Below are 23,911 nucleotides of genomic sequence, written 5' to 3'. Positions count from 1 at the left end.
TCTTCAAGACCGGAAAGTACTTCGGGTACTCCATGTACCCCGAAGGGAAAACGCATTTCAATTGAAGTCGCCGGCCTAAGGGGACAAGATACGGGCTTGGGTATGAGCCAATCAAGAAGACTCCCCGAGAAAGAGAGTCTCGATCGAAGACCGAGACATCAAGATGGGGCCATACTTGCTAACTCTAAACGGCCACTTTGTGAAAGCCGGGGAGGAAATGCCGAGTTTAGACTTCCCCGAACCACTGTTCAACTCAAAGGCCAACAAGCTGGTCCGCGGAATCAAAGTATTCCGTGATTGTTTCTATATTCCCGAAGACATTATGGCAGTAGCTACAATAAAGAAGGAGTCTGTTCCGATCGAAGATGGGAAAGCTATGGGTCTCCTCTTTGGAGAGGAAAAGAAGCCGGAAATACCAAACGAAGTCTTGGTAAACATGATCGTAAGGAGTGATCGTTTCGATCCATCTACCCTCATTACTGATGTAGATCCTCAGAGGAATACATCTGGATGGCGGAAAATCATCAAATGGACCAACAACAAGGGTTCGCTTTTCAAGATGACCATTGGAGAAGGGCAAATGTTCAAGCCTGATGACGATTCTGAGTCTGAGTCTGAGTCCGAGTCTGAGTCTGACATAAGTCCTAAGGCTAAGTCTAGGGTTTTAGGTGTCGAAGATACCCCTTCCCCAGTCTTTCCTTTTCCCGTACCTTCCCCTAGTGCTGGTATTCCGGGGCCTGTCCCGAATACTGCTCCTATCTTGCCACTGACCTCTGATCAGTTGGCCCAAATGTTAACGCAGTTTGCGCAGTTTCAAATCAATAATAAGATGAATCAGTTTGCTTACGACTTGTCTCATTTATATTGCGATTCAATTGATTGTTTTAATAACGTTGAGAATGAGGTCGAGGATAGACAGTGGAAGAAGAAGAGGAGGAGGTGGAACCGCCTCCCGCTTAGTAAAAGGGTTGGAAGAATACGACCAAAGAAGCTCGGTAATCGAAGATACCGAAGTTGTTAATGTGGGGACTACCTTAGAGCCTCAGGAGCTTAAGATAGGAACAACCTTAGATCCCGCAGAAAGGAAGGGGTTTGTTGAATTGTTGAATGAATTCAAAGATGTATTTGCTTGGTCCTACAAAGATATGCCGGGCATTGATAGGGAAATTGCAGAGCACAAGATTCCGATCAAGCCAGGGTTCAAACCAGTAAAGCAGAAGCCACGTAGAATGCGTACCGAGTGGTCTTTGAAAGTCAAAGAAGAGATTGATAAACAGTTCAAGGCCGGGTTCATCAAAGTATCGGAATACTCAGATTGGATAGCTAATGTGGTGTCGGTCCCAAAGAAGGACGGAAAGGTTCGGGTCTGTGTTGATTTTCGTGATCTAAATAAGGCTAGTCCAAAGGACGACTTTCCGTTACCTCACATTGACATCTTGGTTGACAATACCGCTAACCATGCATTATTATCCTTTATGGATGGGTACGCCGGTTACAACCAGATAAAAATGGCCGAGGAAGATATGCACAAGACTCGCTTTCACAACACCATGGGGCACTTATTGCTACACGTGATGCCGTTTGGATTAATAAATGCGACGCGACTTACCGGAGAACAAAGAACGACGTTGTTGCATGATATGATTCATAAGGAAGTAGAGGTCTACGTCGATGACATGATCGTAAAATCGAAGGAACGTAATAACCATTTGGTGGCATTACGAAAATTCTTCGAGAGGTTGAGAAAGTATAATATGAGATTAAACCCACAGAAGTGCGCGTTCGGGGCCACCTCTGGCAAGCTTTTGGGTCATATCGTTAGCCACCGTGGCATCAAAATCGACCCATCAAAGATTAAAGTCATTATGGAAATGCCCCATCCTAAAACCGAGAAAGAAATTCGAGGTTTCTTAGGCCGAGTGCAATAGATAAGCCGTTTCGTCTCAAAATTAATTATGATCTGCGAACCAATTTTTAAGAAATTGAAAGTTGGGGAGCATATTATGTGGGATGACCAATGCCAAGCCGCGTTTGATAAGATAAAGGAAGTGTTATCTTCTCCGCCAGTTCTCAGTCCGCCTGTAGCCGGCTTGCCTCTATCACTGTATTTAACAGTTACAGATACCGCGATGGGAGCAATGCTGGCACAAACCGTTGACAAAGAAGAAAGAGCAATTTACTACCTTAGTAAAAAGTTCTTGGAGTATGAATCAAAGTATATGGCATTAGAAAAGACATGCCTAGCTTTAGTCTGGGCAATGAAGAAGCTCTGTCACTATATGCTCAGCTACAGTGTGAGTATATATATTCCAGAATGGACCCCATCAAGTACTTGTTTGAAAAGCCGGTGCTAAACGGCAGAATGTCAAGATGGACCCTCATGCTATCGGAATTCGATCTCAAATATGTGCCGCTGAAAGCGATAAAAGGAAAGGTCGTTGCCGATTTCCTGGCCGATAATCCAGTCGAAGAAACTGACATTATTGACACTTGGTCGTTCCCAGATGAGGATATTGTCTATGTCGAAGATGATGTATGGGATCTATATTTCGATGGGGCTTCGAATAACATGGGATGCGGATAGGTGTCCTTATCATTTCACCGAGAGGAGAGCACGTACCAGTTTCGATCAAATTGGACTTCGCAGTCACAAATGCCGCGGAATACGAAGCATGCCTACTTGGTTTGCAGAGCTCTAACAAGTTAGGAGTCATGAAGTTGACAAGACACGGGATTCCTCCTTGGTCATTAATCAAGTGACGGGGTCATGGAAGATCAAAAGTAGCGACCGGCACCCTACCAGGCTAAGATAGAAGAGCTAGGAAAACTCTTCGAAGAGGTGCGATACGTGTACCTCCCAAGGGAGGAAAATTAGTTCGCCGACGCACCACAAAACGGGCAGCGTTGATAAACATCCCTGATCATATGGATAGCATGCCATTGTGTGTCGAACGAAGGTCTTCACCAACTTATATAAACGCTGTCGATGATGCCGGGAAAGCGGTTTAACCTTGGTATGCATCCATTGTGAGATTCAAAGAAGCAGGAGAATACCCTGCAGACCTTGATACACGTGGAAAGCGTGCATTGCGAATGTTATCCGCCCAATTCGTTAAAACTAACAATGGACAATTGTATAAGAAGACAACACAGGGTGTCCTGTTGCGATGCGTCGACAAGACAACGTCAGAAAAGGTCATGGAAGAAGTCCACGACGGGGAATGTGGGCCGCATATGAACTCCCACATGCTAGTTCGGAAGATCATGAGGTTAGGATACTATTGGACAACAATGGAAACAGATTATCGCAGATATGTCCGGCATTGTCACAATTGCCAAATATTTGCGAATATTCAACATGTACCACCTTCTATGCTATACACCATGACGTCACCTTGGCCTTTCTCAACCTGGGGAATCGACATCATCGGAAAAGTAAACCCTTCTGGAACAGGAGGGCATTGTTATATCCTAGTCGCTATTGATTACTTTACCAAGTGGGTAGAGGCCAAGTCTTACAAAGTGCTAAATGCGAAGCAAGTAGCCAAGTTTATTCGAATGACATCATCTCGCCGGCACGGAGTGCCGCACGAGTTCATCGCTGATCATGGAACTCACTTTCAAGCTGAGACAACCGTTATACTTGAAAAGTATAGAATCAAGCATCATAAGTCATCTCCATATCGACCTCGGACAAATGGAGCAAAGGAGGCCGCTAACAAAACGGTGGCTACTATATTGAGAAAGATGTCTGACAATTACAAGGAGTGGCCGGAGAAGATACCCTTCGCGTTGTGGGGATATAGAACATCCATCGAACAACCCACAGGGGCAACCCCGTACTATCTAGTTTACGGATGGAAGCAAGATAACCAATCGAATCGAAGTACCCTCCTGCGCATCTTGCTCGAAAGCCAGGTCCCGGAAGCGGAATGGGTCCAAGCCAGATATGATTCGTTGGTGTTACTTGATGAGCGTCGTTTGAATGCGTTGTATCATGTTCACCCTATCGAGAAAAGGATAGAGCGGGCTTTTAACAAGAAGGTGAAGCCCCGGGGAATTAATGAAGGCGATTTAGTTCTCAAATCAGTAAGGGCTCTATTACCGGTCGATCCAAGAGGGAAGTTTAAGCCTAATTGGCCCGGTCCTTATCTCGTGAAGAAGATACTCACGGAGGCGCGGACGTTTGACAGATTTGGATGGAAATGATTTCTCGAATCCAACGAATCGGATCATTGAAGAAGTACTATCCTTAAGACCTCACTCTCAAAGTTATGAAATAACACTTGAATTGTGATGTATTTGAATAAGTTTTAAGTTTGGCATTTGTTGCCACCGCTCGAAATGTTTTATGAGAGAACTATGACCTCGGTTTGATTCTCATTGAAAAGCGATACGTAGGCAACCCTTGAAGAGGGTAAAACCACAATAAAAATGAAATATTCAATGCAGAAACTGAGGATTTCTAATAAATAATACGTGTCTTTTATTTTGATAAATCCGGGCGACGCCCATTACAAATCAAACTAACAGGAAAGCAAATAAAAGCATAATAGTAATACTAAATAATAGAGCCGTAACTACCACCTATCTTTAGTTGGGTCGCGTGTCCCGTCACTACGAGACGATGTCTTACCCATTACCATTCTTGCCCGTTTCTTCGGGGGGACCACGCTGTCTTCTCGCGGGCCCAATCTCTCTTTTACGCTTGGTCGAGGGCCAAGTCTCTCTGCAAGTGTCGGAACGTCACCACTTGTAGTACCCAGTCGGTCCCACACGCTAGGAGCACCAGGTTTAGCCCTAGGGTTCTCGTCGGCCTAGTCTCGGTCTCGCCGGGCCCGGAATCGGCCCAAGAAAGAATTGTCGATTTTTTAACCCCCGTCATGCTTCTCCCGATCAATGGCATCATCTTTCGTAGTTTCTTCCTTGCTTTAAGGCCCGGTTACGTAGTCCATTTGAGATATGAAGGGGAAACCCAAGTAGACTCGCGTGGCTCGGGAATGCGCCACACGGTCCTTCGGCGCCACGCATGGAGCCAAGTATGACATCTACCCTGAGAAATAACAAAAGCAGGACCTCGCGAAGCCTCTGTCGCAGGGACAATTTATTGACGACCGAATTGGCGAAGCACTCGGTCCGGGTAAAAATAGACAAGGTGATCCAAGCCCAACAAAGTGACATACCGTGTATGATCGCATCTGAGCGAGCCCGGTAAGTGAGCTCAAATGAAGCCATGGTAAGGACCAAATAATGTGAGACCCTGTTCCGCTAATCAAGATATTTCGCCAAGAATGTCGGATCCTTGCTCGAATCGTAGCGCCGTCGCCGATTAGTGAGACTTCGACATGATAATCTTCTCGGTTTCAACGGCGGATCAATCAAACCAAGACGCTCACCGAGCCATACCCGTAGACAATCGAAAAAAGGCAGGTCAAAAAAAAAAAACCTAAAAAAAACGAAAAAAACGAAAAAAAAAAAGAGAAAAAAAAGAAAAAGGACGAAAAAAAAAAGAAAAAGAGACGAAGAAAAAAAAAAAGAAAAAGGACGAAAAAAGAAAGAAAAAAGGCGAAAAAAAAGAAAAAAAAAGAGACGAAAAAAGAGAAAAAGAGGAAAAAAGAGAAGAAAGACAAATTTGCAGTAGGCGGGTTGATCCCATGAATACAGCATCCGGATTGGCTTTTTGTGCATCCAAACTTTTAATAGTCTCAGCTAATATAATCCATGCAGGATTAGCACCATTCTCCATTTGCTCCACGACTCGGATTAGTCTAGCTTGGCCGCGATAAGATGGAATTTCTATCGCCCCCTCGAAACAATAAAGATGCAATAGAATGAGGCCAAAGGCGCGGCGTCGATAAATGATCGGTATATCTGGGTCATTCGCACGCCGGAATCTATGCACTAGCGCAAGCAGGTCCACCTTTCCACCATCGACGATGGTACGGGCTTCATCACGCGACAAGTTTTGATATTCGCGGTATTTTTGGGTCCAGTTGGACACAAAGTCGGGAACCACAGGCTCTTGCGTGGTCCTCCATCCTCCTAAGACGGTAAATTCTTCAGGAAGGGGACAGATTTCTCACTCCGGAAAAGCAAAGACATGATGCTCGGGATCCCACACTCTCAGGCACTCTTTAAGAAATGCGGGTTGAATCATGACTTGCCTCAGGAAAATAATTTGTTGAATTCCCGCCGCATTCAGATTTTGGATTTCTAAACCCCTGAATTCTGTCGCCCATCCCTTCATGGTCCCAAACAAGGAATTCATGACTAGTTTTTTTTTTCTAAGAAAGATATTCTTTTAAGCAGAGAGATTTCTGTTTGGAGAAATTGTGAGAAATCTCAACCCTTAGCCCTTCCTTATATATGAAAAGAGATGAGGAATTTTGGAAGTATAATTCCTTTAGGTTTTGGAAACCTAAATTTTCTAGGAAATTTGGAAACTTGGAAGCCTACTAGCTTTAGGAAGTTTGGTAGCCTTTTGAAATAAGAAAGCAAGTCCCATACCTCCTCTATTTCGGCCGTGTAGGGAACCGTGTGGCGCGCCAAGTGGGCCCCATCCGTCCCGGGTTTTGTTCGCTCATTTCTCTTGCGGAATTTGTCATAGTTCGTGCACCGAAGTGACTAATTTACAATCTCGTCCCCTGCGCGTCCCGTGTTGAATTAACATCCCGTACACACTTACGGATTTTATTAGGTTACGCCCACATTGGTTACGGGTCAGAAAGTCCGAGTCCTTTTCGTCAAAAGGTCGTGTCTACCCATCGCTTTCACTCCAGAAATTTGAAATAAACTTCTGCGATTAATTTTATTGAAAATAAAATTGTGTTTTGATTTGAAAAATCATTTGACTCCAGAAATTTGAAATAATTTTTCGCAATTAATTTTATTGAAAATAAAATTATGTGTTGATTCGAAAAATCATTTGGATCCAGAAAAATGAAATAAATTCTCACCTCGAAGAGGCCAATCATTTTCGAGATATTCAAAGTTCGGGTCAATGACCCACCTTTTCTAAGCAATGTTCATGTCTGCGGGTCGATAACCCATTTTCCTTTTCTTTCAACTGAGGGCTCTGTCGCCGTCGGCTCCAGAGACCCATCAAAATTCGGTCGATGACCATTTCAAGCATCAAAATGTCGCTACGTGAATCACGTGCTATATATTATGATTAAATTTGCGAAATATGCTCCAATCGGGGGCTCTGTCGCCGTCGGCTCCAGACCACCACAAAAAGCATGGATGGCATCCTCCTAACAAAGATCAACAACGAATGCTACGGAAATGACATTTCCCCAACAAAAACGCGGCCGAATCGTTCTCCCTAGCGTAACAGTGAAATTGATAAGCAAAGCGCAAGTTTTGTCTTTACTCACATGAACAATGGGATATTGGCATCCGAGCCGGCTGACAGAAAGCTACGAGCCATCGAGCCGAACTACGACGCGGGTTTGATTCCGTCATAAACGGATACGTAGGCGCCCGAGGATAAGGCTCAACCCACCGTATATGCAATTTATGGGTCGATGACTAACGATGATAATTTGACACAACAGAAGCAAGAGTCAATCCCGACAAAGTTTTAGGTCCGATCTCTTCTTATGGTCAAGTAGCTTACATACGCAAGTCTAATGGACTATAAACGACCCGTTAGAATCCTCGTGTCGAGAGGGACTGGGGTATACTTTGACTTTCGCCTTGTCCAAGCCTCAGTCAAAGTGGGGGCTCTGTAGATACCTGTATCCGTCGATATTGGAATTTATAGAGAACCCGACAAACACCCGAGGATGATAGGACACATGTATTCTTTAGTTGTCATTGTCTTTATTTGGGCTTCGTTTTACGATGTAGAATGAGCGTTGTCGACGGAGTATTTTATTAATTTAAATGATATTTAAATTAAAGCTTTTTTAATGTGAATTCATTTTACTTTATTTTGAATTTATTTTCTCAAGTTTATTTTATTGAAAATAAAATAAATAATTGATTTGAAAAATCATTTTATGAGTGTATTTGATTTGAAAAATCATTGATTTTAATGTGTTAATTTGATTTGAAAAATCGAATTTGAAAATCGAAAACTCGTTTCAACCACGCGTTTTGGAGCTCGATTATAGCTCGGTTTTTGAGCCCGTTTTCTTTACGAGTTGGCACGAATCTCGAGTACACTAACCAACCTAGGCCTCTACCCATTCAACCCCAGTTCGAACCCCCATATCCACACCCAAATCTCGTCCTAAACACTCCCCAACACAGCCCAATTCCTTCCTTTACCCGTGTTTGTATAGCCCATCGAAAGCCCTTCTAAACCGACTCAAACTTGGTCCAAACCCGCAACCCATCACCACCAACCCGCGCTCCACATTACCCACAACAACCCAGCACCTAGAACACCACAAAACCCATCCAATTCCCGTCCCAAATACTCCACAAACAACCCGCAACACAAGCAGCCCCCCCTGTTTTGCGTGCTCAATCCCGAGCCCAAAACCCGCTCCAAACAGCTACCAAACCCGTGCCCATTAACCCTACACCATACCCTAATATCCTACCCATATTACTTTAGCTTAACCACCAAGAAAACCCCCATATAAACCCTAAAAACCCCACGAATTAGCTGATGGACAGCAGCTATGCAAAGGGAGCCCGACTGCTTGTTGCCCTACTTCTACCCTTCGAAACTCCTTATAAATATCCCCTCTCCACCATACATTCATTCCTCTAAGTTCTCCCCACAACATACTGCAAATAACAACCATCAATCGTCCAAAAAAACCCTAAACTAAAGCCGTGACAGCCGCTCGAAAACAGGGACACAAATCTTGTTTTCGAGTTTCTGTCGTGGTCTTTGGCCTTGATTCTCGTGCACAAATCCTATTAAAAATTCTGGTTTGTTTCCATATTCACAAAATTCAGTCTTTCTAGTTTCCAAAACATCTTTCGGTTTGAAAAATCGTTGAGAAACGAAGTCGTGGTGAGCGATTGAAAATCGCTGCTCAAGTCTGCCTTTTGAACGTGTTTGTTTCGGGATTTCAAAATTCAATTTCAATTGTCTTCGTCGACGACGGCCCCTCGAGATAAAATCTACGATCGATTACGACCCAAGACGGTGTCAACGGTACATGTAGGTTGAGGGTGCATTAAAACTCCCTTCTCTCTTTTTTATTTCGTTTTTTTTTTATTGTTTATTTACTAACCATTGTTTAACATCGCCTAACTAATATCGAAACTAGAATAGTTTCAGTATGAGTTAAAGTACCATTCCGACACCCGCGTTGACTTGAGATGGGAAAGAAATCCGCCATATCGGTCGGTCGTACACCCCGTCTCATTTACATATCCTCGTGTTGGAATAGGGCAATTTAATAAATCGAGTTTATTTAATTTACGTGTATTTATTTTTAACCATATAAAAATTGATTTTTTATAATTTTCCAGACCTATAATTTGTAATTTTAATTTAGGTAGATTTTCGTAATTTATTGCATTGATTTAGTATTTATTTTGTAATTAGCAATGTATTAATTCAAAACCCGCGCAGTGCACGGGTCGATTATGACATATTTCGAAAATTTCAGATCCGTGCAGTGCACGGGTTTGTCCAGGTTTTGTGTTTTAATTTGCTTCCTTGTTTGACTTTGTTTGATTAATCCTTAGTTTAATTAGTTTATGTTTTAGATTTTAATTTACTTTATTTATAATTTATATTGTATGTATGAGCTAACCACTAATGTTTGTTAATACATCTTATGCTAAGCGTAAGCCTTCCTATCCCTCTCTTTGGATGTGTTTTTCTAGTTTAATCAATGAACCTCACGTGCTAAACCACTTCGACGAAGTTAAATGCATTTTAAACGACTTAGAATGAAATTCGCATGATAGGATTTAAATTCAATGGTTGCATACGCATGTGATATCTTTCCGAAATAGCCATCTTTCACCTAGTAGAGACCGTTATTGCAATGGGCGGGGTTGGGTGTTGTTTTAATGAAATTAAATTAACTTCCTAACACGTAAAGTCACACGAATTCAAATCTCTAAAATTGGTTTCTAAATTCTATTTAAAAATTTAGTGGCAACTCTTTTAAAATTAAAAATGTTTTGAAAAAGCATTTGAGTGGAGCGTTTTTCCATGGTCCACAAGAACATTGTTGACCGTTAATGTTGACCAAACAGACCTTAGGGATGAATGGGTGTGGGATCAGACTTGTATCATGAGGTTTATAGAATTCTTGCTCGACCTAGCTGAGGCTACTCGGCCGAGTATCACCCATACTCGACCGAGTAGAGCCTACTCGGCCGAGTACTCTTGTACTCGACCGAGTATGGCTGCTGTCGACACGTTAATATAAACGCAAGTTCGCGAGATTCATTTCATTTTTCTCATTTCTTCGACAGTTCCTTTTTCTCTAACCCTAACCTATCTCTCTCCCCTATCACCCCATATCTTCACACTTTAATGGAATTAGCCTAAACCTCCACCATGGGAATGACGGGATTCGCTGGGGAAGAACGACGTGTGTGGTGGTCGTCTATGTCACCGCCGATGTGTAAAGTTAGGTAAGTCCCTGCCTTGTGTTCTTTTGAGTGATTCTTTGAGTATAGTTGTGTAATAGGAGATGGTTATCATTGTTAGGATGCTTATTGGAGTCGTGCGTGGCTGTAAATAGAAGTCTGGCATGCTTTGCGATGAGGTAGGGTTTCCCTACTCAGTTCACTGTTAATTGATTTAAGATTGTAATTGTATTGTGTATGATTGTCATCTGCTGATCATCGGAGTATTGGTGTAGTGGTGATGGTGGTGTTGATTGTGGTGTTGTGACAGCTGTAGGGCTGTGTGTGTTGTGATTGTGGTGGAGTCACTTGCGGGAGTGGCTTCACATCCTAGTTCGCCCTCCGTGGAACCCGCCACGGGAGGGGATGTGCACATTAAGGGACAGGGATTGTTAGTCGCTCGTTGATGAGCCGGACTAGGTGGGATGGGCTACGGTCACCCATCGGCGGCGAGGATTACCTTTGCGATGGGTAATGGCAGGGCTACACCCTTCGGGGCGTAGTCGATTCTTCGTGCGAGGTCGTGAGACTGGGATAGAGGATGATCAGCTGTTTATATTGTTATTCTGTCTTACATTTGATTAGTCAGTACTAACCCCGTTGTTGTTGTTTTGTGAAACCTGCGGTGATCCATTCGGGGATGGTGAGCAGTTGGCTTAGCAGGTATTGTTGATGATGGCGGCTAGGATTGGAGGGATCGAGTCATCACGCTACCAGTCTAGAGAGGCAGTGTCATGAGTGTTATGGTTGTACCTTTATTATAAAGACGTTGTAATGAGTCGTATTGTATAAGATATAATAATGTTTACAATAGTTCTTTTATTGTCTAATTTGATCTACTCCTCGGGAAACCGAGATGGTGACACCGTCATACACTGGGATGGTCCTTGGTAAGGCATCCTGGCGTACGGGGGTGTTACATTAATCACCCTAATCAACTATCAAAAGAGGATCTATCATTTCGGTGTTCGGTTTTCGTAGTTCGTGCGTCTATCAGTTTGTAAGTCCTTGATTTCTACCTTTTTGCTTTAAGTCAATCTCATTGCAAACCCTAGATTGGGTTGGTCTTTGGAAAATGGTTAGTTAGTGATGGTTGTGATTAGTATTGTTTGGTTACCTTTGTTAAGTGATGAGTTCGTAGAAGAGCAGTTCTAACTTACTTGATTATCGTCTTTTGGAATTTACGAATAAGGTAGAGTTTCCCTACTCAGTCCTTTGTAGGATTGTTGTTAAGTGATGTGGTGATTGTATGATTTCCTATTGTGATAATATTATAGTGACTTGGTATTATTGGTATCATTGATATTGATTGTGCAGCCATTGTCGGGAGATGGTCTTCACCCTCATGTTCGCCACTTGTGGCTTCCGTCACAAGGGGGATGTGCACATTAATGATTTGGGATCGCTCGTTGCGATGAGCGGGGCTTAGGTGGCAAGGTTGCGGTCTCCCACTGACGGTGTAGGTACCTGTTACGATGGGTAACCTGGCAGATCCGGACTGCAGTTCAGATAATGTACTTGGAAGTTGGAGATTGTGTTGTTACGGGATTGGATTGGATTGGATTGGATTGGATTGGATGGTTTATTATTGTTGTTGTAGTCATGTTTTATTGTGCAGTTGACTGACCTCTTTTCATTGTTGCAAAATCTGCGGTGATCCATTGGGGGATGGTAAGCAGATATCTAGCAGGTTTTGGTTGATTGAGCTTATCGCGAGATGGATGAGAGGATCGTCGAGTCTAGCTAGCTTCCGTTGTTGTGTCAACATTAGACGATCACTTTATTGGATTTGTATTTTCAGTTTTGGATTTTTGGTTTTGTGGTTTATATCCGACTAAACTTTTATTCACCTTTAATTAAATGTTCTTTTATGCTCTATATGATATACTCTACCTCGGGCAACCAAGATGGTAGCACGTCCATTTGCTAAGCTAGGCCTTGGTAAGACACTTTGGTAGATGAGGGTGTTACAATACCTTCTTGAAAAGCCAATTCATTTTAAACATTAATCTCATGATAAATGTTTCGAAATTATTGTTTAGTTACCTATCTGGGCAACGCCCGGGCATGAAATCTAGTTAATTATTAAAATATGAGTTTTTTTTTTGTCAAAAACTACCTTATGTTAAGGGGTATTTGTAAAATAATTACCTTATATTATTTGTCTTGCTTTAGACTACCTTTGTTTTTTTTTTTGGTCAAAAACTACATTGCTAAAAGTATGGCGAGATATGGTTGATTTAGCGACATTAACCTATCGCACATAACTCTGTTAACATCAAACAACAATGATTAACTATGTTCAACACACAATTTAACTTCAGATAAGCATAATTTATATTTTCACATTTCAATAATAACTACTAACATATACTAAAGTTAAGCATAAGTAAACTATGAATTGCCAAAATCGTGCCTAAGCAAGTTTAAAATATAAAAGAGTCAAAGGTGATTGGCTTAAGCTGGAAAACTGACCAAATTTGTCTAGATTCTTAGCATAAGTAGTTATTGGCCAAAAATAAAGAAAACAGAGGTAGTAAAAAAAAAAGGATATTCTATAGTATACCACCGAGTTTTTCAGTTTTCTATGTTATACCCCTACATTTTTTTAATTCTATGGTGTATCCCTAAACTCTATACATTAGTCTATATCATGACCTTGTTTATTGTCTTTGTAACTTAGTTTCTTAAATGATCTATTAAATCGTCTATTTATCATTCCAATTACTCAATAACCAACTCATTTATTTAAGTAATAATCGAATTTAACTCAAATTCATCAAATCTCCACAACCAATTCATGTTTAATAATTGAAGTTTTTAATAATAGTTTGTGCTTATTAAAAGTAATTTGTGATGCTTCTAATATAGTATGGTGATACAACATTACTAGTCAAAATAAAGGTGAAAGTACATTTGTTTGATAGTGGTAAAGTTAATGAAGATTTGAAAGAGGTCATGATTGAGAAATTAATAAGAAGTTTACGGGTACACCATAAAGTAGGTCCCTGAGTGACGGTTTCTAAATAAGTTTATTGAAAGATTATTTTACAATTTTAAGAAAAGTGGTACTAAAGGTAGTAAAATAGGTACAAATCATGATTAGTGATAAAATGAGTACATTTATTATGTAAATAGGTACGAAATTTCTATGTCACGATCAACAACAAAAGGGTCACGAAATACAAATAAAAGGGTACGGAAGTTTGGTCTCTCAATAATTTATTAAAAAACTGTCTCTCACAAGTTTTAGTGAATTTAAAAAAAGGTAAGGGTATAACATAGAAAACCGAAAAACACATGGTACACTGTGGAATATTCCAAACAAAAAAAAATAATGTAAAGTAGTCTTTTTACAAAATATCCCTAAATATAAGTTAGTTTTTGACAAAAAAACCCTCAAAATTTATCTTAACCAGTTACCAAGGATAACCTTACTCGGCACCTCAATATGACCCAAGGATAACGTTTCTTTTGAGAGTTTCTTTTGTCCTTGGTTCTCTTGATTTTACTATGGTAATTTGAATGTTTTGTCTTTCTTTTATCGCTTTCATCCGCGAGTTTGTTATAAGTTATTTCGATTAACTTACCTTTAAAGAAAAAACTCAATATATCCAATTGGATTAACCCGAGACGAATGTGAAAATGAAAATAACCTTACTCTATGCAATCCGGACCCGAGTTGATAAATATCTATTTCTAAAGGGTTTTTTTTGTCAAACACAGCCTCTAAAAAAAAATTCTTCCAAACACCACCTTTAAAAAAAAGTTTGTAAAGCACAACCTTTAATAAATTTTTTGTTGTCAAACACGACTTTTTGGCTAAAGGACTTAACATTTTGCAATGGGGTAACTTTCAATCGATGTTTGAGATAGCAAACGATGTCGGTTTGAGGTGTTCTTGAACTCTTTGGAAAGGTGGAAATACAAGCTTTCCATGGGTTATCAACATGATGGTCAAAAGTGGCCTTATGTGGGGTCTATTGATGTGTAAAGTAAGGCTGGTCGGAGAGATTAGCGAGTGGTCGGGGATTTTTAGTGGGTCTTTTAAAGAAGTTATGATACTTTGTTTGGTCTGAAATTTTGTATGTAGGTAGCGGAGAGTGTAAGGTAGGCCGTAGTTGTATTGTTTTTTGTGGTTGTTTTTTGTAAGTGGTGGTTTGAGGTGAGTGAATTGACCCACAAAAAAAAAATTCTACTTTGACATTCTTTTGAATGTTTTTTACCTTCAAATTAACTCTCATCGAACCACCACTTGTAACCAACAACCACCACAAACAATACAACTAAGACCTACCTTACCCTCCCCGCTACCTACATACCAAATTTCAGACCAAACAAAGTGTCATAACCTCTTTAAAAGACTCACTAAAAATTCCTGACCACCTGTTAATCTCTCCGACCAGCCTTACTTTAGACATCAATAGACCCCATATAAGGCCACATTTGACCATCATGTTGATAACCCATGGAAAATTTGTATTTCCACCTTTCCAAAAAGTCCAAGAACACCTCAAACCAACATCGTTTGCTATCCCAAACATCGATTGAAAGTTACCTCATTGCAAAATGTTAAGTCCTTTAGCTAAAAAGTCGTGTTTGACAACAAAAAATTTATTAAAGGTTGTGTTTTACAAACTTTTTTTTTTAAAGGTGGTGTTTGAAATTTTTTTTTTTTAAAGGTTGTGTTTGACAAAAAAAAACCTATTTCTAAAAAATAATTCTAAATTTTTAAATAAGATTTGTAAAAGAAAAATGAAAAGAGAAGGTAAGTTAATAATTTGTGGAGAGTGAGAGCAATAAGAAGAAAAGAAGGGTTGAGAAGTAAAAGGGAAAAGGAGAGGGGAGAGAGAGAGAGAGAAGAAATAGAAAGGCAAGCAAAACCAAGAAAAGAAGATGGCGGAACAATTGACAGACGACCAGATCTCTGAGTTTAAGGAGGCCTTTAGCTTGTTCGACAAGGATGGCGATGGTTCGTTTCCCAGATCTCTTTTTCTTTTGTTCTTGAATATGAATTGGGTTTCATAAATGCTAAAGATCTGCTACTCTACTTGTTTTTTGATGTTATGCTTCTTGATTGATAGGTTAAGAAATAATTATTTGTGCGGTTCATCATTGATTTTGTTAAATTACGGTGTTGGTACGGTGATATAGCTGATACTTTGTAATCTTAGGGTTATATGGTAATATTTGGTGGTATAAAGTATCTGTTTAACCAAGCGTTTGTTTAGTTCGTTAAATTAAATTTATTATGATATTAGGGTTAAGATCCCTAATATGTTGATGGAGATTATCGTAGTTAATTCGAATTTTGATGGAGATATGCACTTTCGGTGGTGGTGGTTGTTGAAGATATTCAGAACGACTTTTTGGAATAAGTTAGGATTTAGGAATCTATGCTACCTCGACTTGGCTGTAGGTGTTGCACATGACATGGTCTTGGGAATGTTGGTCATGGCTATATTTGTGAACAAGTTCAAAATCAAGTGTTTTCTTTTGTCATAATGTTTGAATCTGCTCCATTATTTCACCTTTTGTTTATTCTCATATGTTCCATGGCCGGTGCCTTCTTCTATGTTGGAATCTATGTTACACGATGTTGGAGCGTTTGACTCTTGGACATGGCTATATTTATGCTACTTGACAAGCAATTTAATGTCGTAATAATAGTTTTATGTTGATTTTTGGCCGGATTTTTTCTTGTCTGATCATGCAATGAGTTTATACTTTTGCTCGATTGTGCTACTGTGTTGGTTGTATTAGGGTTAGATTTCTTTCTGACGATCTTTGGTGAGAGCTTCCAATATTAATTTGTTTTCCCTTCTCCTTATATAATCCTTATGGTGGACTCTTGTGAGGCTCTGACCACCATTCGTGTTAGTCAATCCCAAATTATTTTCGTACTGGAGCTTTGCTCTAGGTGTCGGTTGTTGACTTCTTGTTGTAAGAGACTTGATTGTTATTATGTGCTGACTCACCTTGTCTGCAATTGTGTTCATTGTTATGCTTAATCGATGAAGCTAGAATTAGAACATTATTAAGTAAAACCCATGAAACTTCGTGGAAGTCTGAGCATTAGTTCATCCGTAACGTGTATTCTGCCCTCACGGGTTGTCTTATTCAAGTACCACTTAACCCTTGTCTCTTTTATGTCCATTTTTAACTTATGCGTGTGCAAGTATTTGTTGACTGATGATTTTGTCGTTCTGCTAGTTCCAAATTGCTAAGTTGGGCAGAATGGGTTATAGAATATGGGTAGCATTGATTGATGACGTCAACAAGTCTTTTTTTTTTCTAGATAGAAATGACAAGTACAAGTGAGTTGCATTGTTGGTCAATTGTTAATGCCAATTTGATAGGTGTGGTAACAATATTGTTTTGGTTATTGATTTTTGGATGTGAGAGTGTGATTACTATTTCAATATGACTTTGATTTCGCCAAATGTGTTTAAACGACCGTTATTGTGAAAGGGCCTTCCTATTAGCTACCAGCTTGACAATTTGTATGCTCTTTTGAAACATTATATGAGCTGGTTAATATGTGATACTCACAATTAATTCGAGGAGTACCTCAGTGTTTGGATTGGTATTACAGGTTAAACCGTCTCACCCAGTACTCATCGTTTGTTTTGTATGGCAGGCTGCATCACAACCAAGGAGCTTGGAACCGTCATGAGGTCTCTAGGTCAGAACCCAACTGAGGCTGAGCTTCAGGACATGATAAATGAGGTTGATGCTGATGGCAATGGCACCATTGACTTTCCCGAGTTTCTCAACCTGATGGCCCGCAAGATGAAAGATACAGATTCCGAGGAGGAACTGAAGGAGGCTTTCCGAGTTTTTGACAAGGACCAGAATGGGTTCATCTCTGCAGCTGAGCTGCGCCATGTCATGACAAACTTGGGCGAGAAGTTGACGGATGAAGAAGTTGATGAGATGATCCGGGAGGCTGATGTCGATGGTGATGGGCAAATCAACTATGATGAGTTTGTTAAAGTGATGATGGCGAAGTGAGGTTTTATAAAGAAGTCTACTTTGTAAAATGGCTTAGTGATTACTTAAATCTGATTCTCTGAATTCTTGTGGTTCTTTCTTTAAATCCCCTCACCGATTTTAGAAAAGGTTAAGAAATCATAGAATCAGAGAGGTTATTATCGGATCTATAGGTAGTCATGGAACTTGATTTTTAGACTTCTGTTTTATGATTGTGGTTTGTTTAATTAGTGTTTCTTGTTTTATGTAATGATTCATCGCGTCTTGGCCATTGTTAAAATCGCGATCCGGATCGTACGATCCTACGATCCAAAAAGTGGAAAACGATTCAAATCGTTGTACGATCGTTTTGGTGGTAGGATCGGTACAGAATCGGGTAGGATCGCATAGGATCGTACAGGATCGATGGTAGGATCGTTCAGGATCGTAAAATGTTTTTTTGTGTTATAAATTTGTGAGTTGGTGTTTTTCTATACTTACAACTTTAAATTAAAGGTATATGTAATATATTGATATGATTATTAAGACATTTATGTCATTAAATAAACTTTTAACATTATACATCACATATTATACCAAATTGTTTATATAAACTTGTTTATCCAAGCTATTAGTAGGATCTTACGATCCTACGATTTGATCTTGCGATCCGATCTTACCATCTCTTTTCGATCCAAAGTAGAATCCCGATTCTGACAACATTGGTCTTAGCAGTCTACTGGATTTTGCTGGGGAAAATTTAGTTGTGATATATCAATTGTTCAGTTTGGGAAAATTTAGTTGTGATATATCAAAGGTTCAGTTTAGCTGTCACTTGAGTATGGAACTATGGAAGTGCACTTTTCTTGTTCTTCTTGCGAGATTTTTTAGAAACAACGCTTTTTTTCATCATCTTTTGTATGGCCGAGGCATATTCTTGTTTAACCTTGAGTGGTGTTATTGAAATTAACAAAAGAAAATACACGATACACTTCTCTTTAACCTATACAACTGATTCTTTCGGAGCTCTTTTTCAAAGTTTTGCAGCTCTTTTGTAAAAGTCGATTGCTTCAGGCACCTCTGCAAAAGTTGTTTCAAAGCTCCTTCTCAAAGTTGCTCATCTTTCGAGTAGTAGTTCATGAACTGTGAAAAAAATGTTCAACACATGTTAGAGCTTATAAAAACAGTATCTGCATTTTACTACTTTGTTAATAGTCATTTGTTTAACTTTTTCCTTTTTGATTTACCTCAGAATAATCATTTGTTTAGCTTTTTTCTTTTCGAGTAAAAAACCTCACTAAAAATATCTAGTGTGGAGATTAGTACATTGCAAAGAGGGAGTTGGAGTTAACAAAACAGGAATAAAGGCTTCTATTAAGCGGAAAGAATGGAGATTAGTACAATTGCAATGTAGCAAGACATGAAGTGAATCAGAATAAAAGAGTGGCTAATGGACAGCAAACATATAAGTGAATTGAAAGCCGTTTCCCATTCAACTAACAACAATATTCATACAGTACATTTAGTCCATATCGTTATGGCCTTCGACTCCCTCTCATCTCTTATGACCGCCAACCAAAAGGGATCACCGCACTGAAAGGTTGTGGAAGACAATCACGAGATATTATTCTGTCGGTAACAATGTATTATATCACAATCTTTTCAGGCTTTTCTTTCTTGCATCTATCTTTTTCTTCTCCTTCAATGCGCCTTCCTTTTTAAATGCTGCAGGCGGTGCAGCGTCAAGCCCAACAGCAGCTCCATTCTCGTTTGATGGGCCACTAGATCCTTTGCTGGTGGCTGTTGATGTTGGGGCCGCACCAGTGTTTGCAAGTGGATTCTTTAACTCACCCTTCTGAGCCAAGGTATTTTTCTGGTCGACGTTCAAGGCGGTGGTTGACTCAGATATGGCTCCTTGCTTTGGTTTGGATTTGGGCTTAGCATGAATTCCTGTGTATAGCCTGCCAGAACAACCAAATCACATTGTAGAGTTCAATCAGAAAATATATATGTTCAGGAGGAGAACCGGAACTACCTAGCAAGTCTTGCATACTCCTCGTAATCTTCGAGTAACATCTTGCCAGCTTGCTCGTTCAAAGCTGACTCTGGAAAGGGTTCTATGAGTAAACATCTTATGACCTGATTCAGGAAGATAAATTAAGCACAATTGATTGAGGAGTCCAAGGACACGGCGTACATACAAAGAAAATCAGTCTATTCCACATACCAAAAGAACATGGCGTAAACCCAAGGTAGGATTCCAATCCTTTTTTAAGGTGTTCACACAAATTTCACCCGCATTTGATATATTTGGGTGGAAAATCTTCGTAAGAAAGTAACCTGCAACCACAATCGAAAGAACCATCAACGAGCAATTAAATAAAGAGCTTGCTTCTTTACAACATAAAACTGCCTCTAAATCCTCACTCTAAGCACGCTTAACCAAGGATGCCACCATATAGCCGAAATCATAAATTGAATAAAAATTGTACACAAAAAAAATTAAATAGATACCTTTAGGTGGTGAATAGGGGAAATCACTTGACAATATCAACTTCATGCGAAAGACACCATTTTCATATGGTGTCCCAGCTGCAGAATTCAAGATCAGAGTTCAGTTTCCAGAAGTTTTGCTTACCACTCAAGCCATCGGAAGCTGACTTACTTTAACCAATGTTCAATATCTCCAATTAATATTCAATCAAACAAAACTTGAAAGGCTTAACCACTTAAGTCACACTTAAATTCAAATCATGCTACTTCTATGTCTCAGTTCATGTTCCTTTTGCTTATATTACATAAAAAAGTTTATTTCAAGTATATAACTAAGAAGAGGTTCAACCTACTTTGGTGGATCCGAAAGCAAAGAGGTAAGTTGGCCCTAAAACAGGTTGGTAATCTACAAATCAACATTCATTTTGAAGTAAATGTTTACTCATAGAACCCTCGTGTAGTAAAGTAAAGGTCCAACCAAGCTCATTACAACCAAAAGAATACGATAGGTTGGTCAAATTATAAAAATTAGCTTAGTTTCGTTTCCTCATTAGAAGGAAAACGAGAAAATCAGTATATCTCTAATAACTACACCAGGGTTGGAAACTCTATCTTGAAAGTTAAGGTCCAACCTAATGCCACATCAAGTTGCTGGTAAGTAGTGGTAACATACCTGGTCCATCAATATCAGCAAATATGGTTGTGAAGTCATCATCATTAACACCCACTTTAATTCCTTCTGGAGGTGTTTCATCAAGGTTCTTCAATTCTTTCGCGAGCTGCTTGATCACATTTGGTGGAAGATTTTCATTGGTAGCCTGGAAAAAGGGGGAAAAAAAACTCTTTCAGCTGTGCCAAATTCGGGAGCTTCTTATATCTGATATTATCTCTATGAAGTGTGAAGAATGAAAAATTAATTCGCGAGCTTTTTATATCTGATATTATCTCTACGAGGTGAGCAATTGCTGTAAATGAAGTCACTGAACAAATCAGTGATGACCGATCCCAACTTCTTACAAATAGAAATGCAGTAGAATCTCTTGTGTATCTGATGAATTCCGAGATAAAAACAAGCAAGTTTTATTGATCAAGATTCAAGACAGTGCAGTAGTGTAGTGCAACATTACTCTCTCGACTAACAGAATGAGCATTCCTATTTTATCATCAGGGTTCAGAGATCATCACTATCACACATTTACATATAACTCAATCTTTCGCTCTCTCCCATTTGAAAGCATTAAATTTACATTAGGACATAGCATCGCGGTCAATTCATGGAGTTTTGAAGTTGATGCAATACCAAATGTTAATCTTTCGCTCTCTCCCATTTGAAAGCATTATAATTTACACTACAACATAACATCGCGGTAAATTCATGGAGTTTTGAAGGTTACCATGACGACATTTGTGATGCAATACCAAATTCAGGCCACAACAATAGATTCCACAATCAACACTGAACCCAATACTTAATAATTAATACCGTGATTATGATGCAATATGATTGGCAAAATCAATCCATAATTAAGATCTCGACCACACTAAAACACAATATTTTCCTTTTAACAATTCCATAAATGTGAACATGTGTAGGCATTGTGAACACCCATGTAGCCATGGAGAAAGGAACACAACTCAACGTCTCAACATAAGGCTATTATCTATGTTCTCCGACTCCTAACCTTATCTTGGTTACCCGTATCTTGACAATGATCTATAGATAAGTAGACGCCTAAATGCTTCATTTAAAGCCAAAAAAGGAAGATTTTTCAAAGAATAACCGAGCCAAACATTTCGATACAAAACTGATTCTGATTTCTGAGGGACATAGGCCATCATTTAATCAGTAAAAATGCTTTACAAAAACATGTATAGATGATGAAAGAAGAGCATTACCATGAGCACAAATTATCCTGACAAGTTAGTTTGATAAAAGATCCTGCTCTCTCCCTGTACCGCGCTGAAGCACCTACGAGGCTATGACCACCACCAGGAAAGTGGCTTCAGCAGGGTCACCTACACAGGAACACCAATTTAGCACTAATGAAAACATTAATCATTCAAACACCTATTTAGCATGCTAATATGATACTCTGCATTATTAATTAGCATGCACCAAACAAATGATCACTCGATATCCAGATTTTAGAATTAAATTCTTAAATAAATCTAAATACAAAAGCATCCAAACTTTATTACTACTAAAGAATCAAAATACAATCCTGAAAAGTCAAAAGATTTGATGAGCACAAATCTTTAAACCATGGTAAAATTGTAAGTCAACAAACAAAAAGAATTCAAATTTTTTACCCTTGTCAATATTCCCACTTAGTTTAGCTAAGAATCCAATGACTAATTAGCCAAATATAAAATAGTAAAAAGACCCAATTGCACCCAAAAACAAAGAAACCCTAGATCAAAATTAAATCAATACCCAAAACCCTAATTCAACAATCAAACTTAAAACAGGCAATTTGACACATCAAACTAATAAACAACAATGTAATCTTACAAATTTACCAAAACCCAGAAACAAAAAGGGGTAAAAATTACTAGAATTCATCTCATTACACCACAAAGACTAAATCTTGAATCAAAAATTAATAAACCAATAAAAATAAATGAAAATAAACAAAAATAAAGGGAAATATAAAAGAAGAAAAACCTTATATGAAGTGAAGTGTATGAAGAGAAATGAGAGAAAAAGAGGCGCCTTCAAATAATTGTGTTGGACCAAATTACAATTATGATTACAATGAGTATTATTTTACAAAATTGGTGAGATTTTGGAATTGATAGATAATTTTGTGGATGAATTAATATATAATGACATAAAGGCCCCGCATAATATTAAAATTAAAAAAAAAAAGTTTAATTGGTGGGTATCTTTTGAATGATTTAATGGATTAAATTAATTGAAAGGACGTGTTGGTACAGACGCCTTTCTGATTTATAGACGTTACACAAATTTCTTTTTTTTTTTTTTTGAATTATTTAGGAGTATATAGTCGTTAGAGGATTTGGTTTTTGTTTTTAAAAGAAATAAATATTAAATGAAATGAAATGAAATTAGTTTTTGCAGTATTTTTTGGTTGTTCGGAATGAATTTGAAAGTGGGAGCCACCTAACAAGTTGGTATTGTTTTTGTCCCCTAGCCTTGATTATGTCAATCAATCACAAATTCTCATTATAGACGGACATTATCCGTCTATACGTATAGATGGATACCATTTTCCCTCACAAAATAATCATTTGCCATAAAGTAGGAAGCACATGGGGGTGCCCACCTTGTCCCCCTACCCATTTTATTAGAGGTCTTTACCCGTCTGTTCGCCCCACCCGTCTATACCACGACCTATTGTTATATAATACAAATCTATATCTATCTATCTATATTATTAAAGAAATTTTTTTCCGAGCGATTAAAAAGAGTCCAATATTAACGTAGCGAAATGCGATATTTGGTGTGAATTGCAGAATCCCGTGAACCATCGAGTTTTTGAACGCAAGTTGCGCCCGAAGCTTCGGCTAAGGGCACGTCTGCATGGGTGTCACGCATCGCGTCTCCCCTAAATCCACCCCGAGTGGAGGGGAAGGAGGATGGTCTCCCGTGACTCACCGGTCGCGGTTGGCCTAAAATTGGAGCCCTCGGTATCGGGATGCCGCGGCGATAGGTGGTGAACAAGGCCTCGGCCAAGCAAGCAACCTGTCGCGCATCGCGGTGCCAACGTGAGCTCGAAGGACCCTTTGATGTTGCCTTGTTGCAACCAAACCGTTGCGATCCCAGGTCAGGAGGGGCTACCCGCTGAATTTAAGGATATCAATAAGCAGAGGAAAAGAAACTTACTGTAATACTTGGATAATTTGGGGCCCACAAAGGACCTAGGGACAC

At 39.4% G+C, this 23,911-nt stretch overlaps 3 protein-coding genes and 1 pseudogene across 3 annotated transcripts; 3 read left to right on the top strand and 1 right to left on the bottom strand.

The window, feature by feature from the left end:
- Positions 1-3,558: 3,558 nt before the first annotated feature.
- Positions 3,559-4,209, top strand: LOC141637726 (uncharacterized). The gene has a single exon (XM_074447169.1). The coding sequence runs from the start codon at positions 3,559-3,561 to the stop codon at positions 4,207-4,209; it is 651 nt and encodes a 216-aa protein (XP_074303270.1).
- Positions 4,210-15,291: 11,082 nt separating this feature from the next.
- Positions 15,292-17,797, top strand: LOC141637738 (calmodulin). The gene is made up of 2 exons (XM_074447182.1): positions 15,292-15,526; positions 17,195-17,797. The coding sequence occupies exons 1-2, from the start codon at positions 15,451-15,453 to the stop codon at positions 17,566-17,568; spliced, it is 450 nt and encodes a 149-aa protein (XP_074303283.1). The 5' UTR covers positions 15,292-15,450; the 3' UTR covers positions 17,569-17,797.
- Positions 17,798-18,873: 1,076 nt separating this feature from the next.
- LOC141637737 (ubiquitin-conjugating enzyme E2 22-like) lies at positions 18,874-22,942 on the bottom strand. The gene is made up of 7 exons (XM_074447181.1): positions 22,685-22,942; positions 21,916-22,035; positions 20,693-20,837; positions 20,041-20,118; positions 19,754-19,866; positions 19,562-19,665; positions 18,874-19,487 (listed from the first exon to the last, which is right to left on the bottom strand). The coding sequence occupies exons 2-7, from the start codon at positions 21,916-21,918 to the stop codon at positions 19,178-19,180; spliced, it is 753 nt and encodes a 250-aa protein (XP_074303282.1). The 5' UTR covers positions 21,919-22,035; positions 22,685-22,942; the 3' UTR covers positions 18,874-19,177.
- A 515-nt stretch (positions 22,943-23,457) lies between these two features.
- LOC141637753 (5.8S ribosomal RNA) lies at positions 23,458-23,573 on the top strand (annotated as a pseudogene).
- Positions 23,574-23,911: the final 338 nt, after the last annotated feature.

Source organism: Silene latifolia, unplaced genomic scaffold (assembly GCF_048544455.1).
Source record: "Silene latifolia isolate original U9 population unplaced genomic scaffold, ASM4854445v1 scaffold_141, whole genome shotgun sequence".
Taxonomy (NCBI): domain Eukaryota; kingdom Viridiplantae; phylum Streptophyta; class Magnoliopsida; order Caryophyllales; family Caryophyllaceae; genus Silene; species Silene latifolia.
The sequence above is the reverse complement of the archived record's forward strand: the minus strand, read 5'-3'. Positions and strand labels throughout refer to the sequence as shown.

Bases quoted from the DNA above. Each gene is read 5' to 3' on its own strand.
- LOC141637726 (XM_074447169.1), top strand. From the start codon at position 3,559: ATGACATCATCTCGCCGGCACGGAGTGCCGCACGAGTTCATCGCTGAT.
- LOC141637738 (XM_074447182.1), top strand. From the start codon at position 15,451: ATGGCGGAACAATTGACAGACGACCAGATCTCTGAGTTTAAGGAGGCC. The intron at 15,527-17,194 runs GTTCGTTTCCCA...TTTGTATGGCAG, and splicing joins GTTCGACAAGGATGGCGATG to GCTGCATCACAACCAAGGAG.
- LOC141637737 (XM_074447181.1), bottom strand. The intron at 19,867-20,040 runs GTATCTATTTAA...TTGTGGTTGCAG, and splicing joins CCCCTATTCACCACCTAAAG to GTTACTTTCTTACGAAGATT. The intron at 19,666-19,753 runs GTATGTGGAATA...TTCCTGAATCAG, and splicing joins GTTTACGCCATGTTCTTTTG to GTCATAAGATGTTTACTCAT.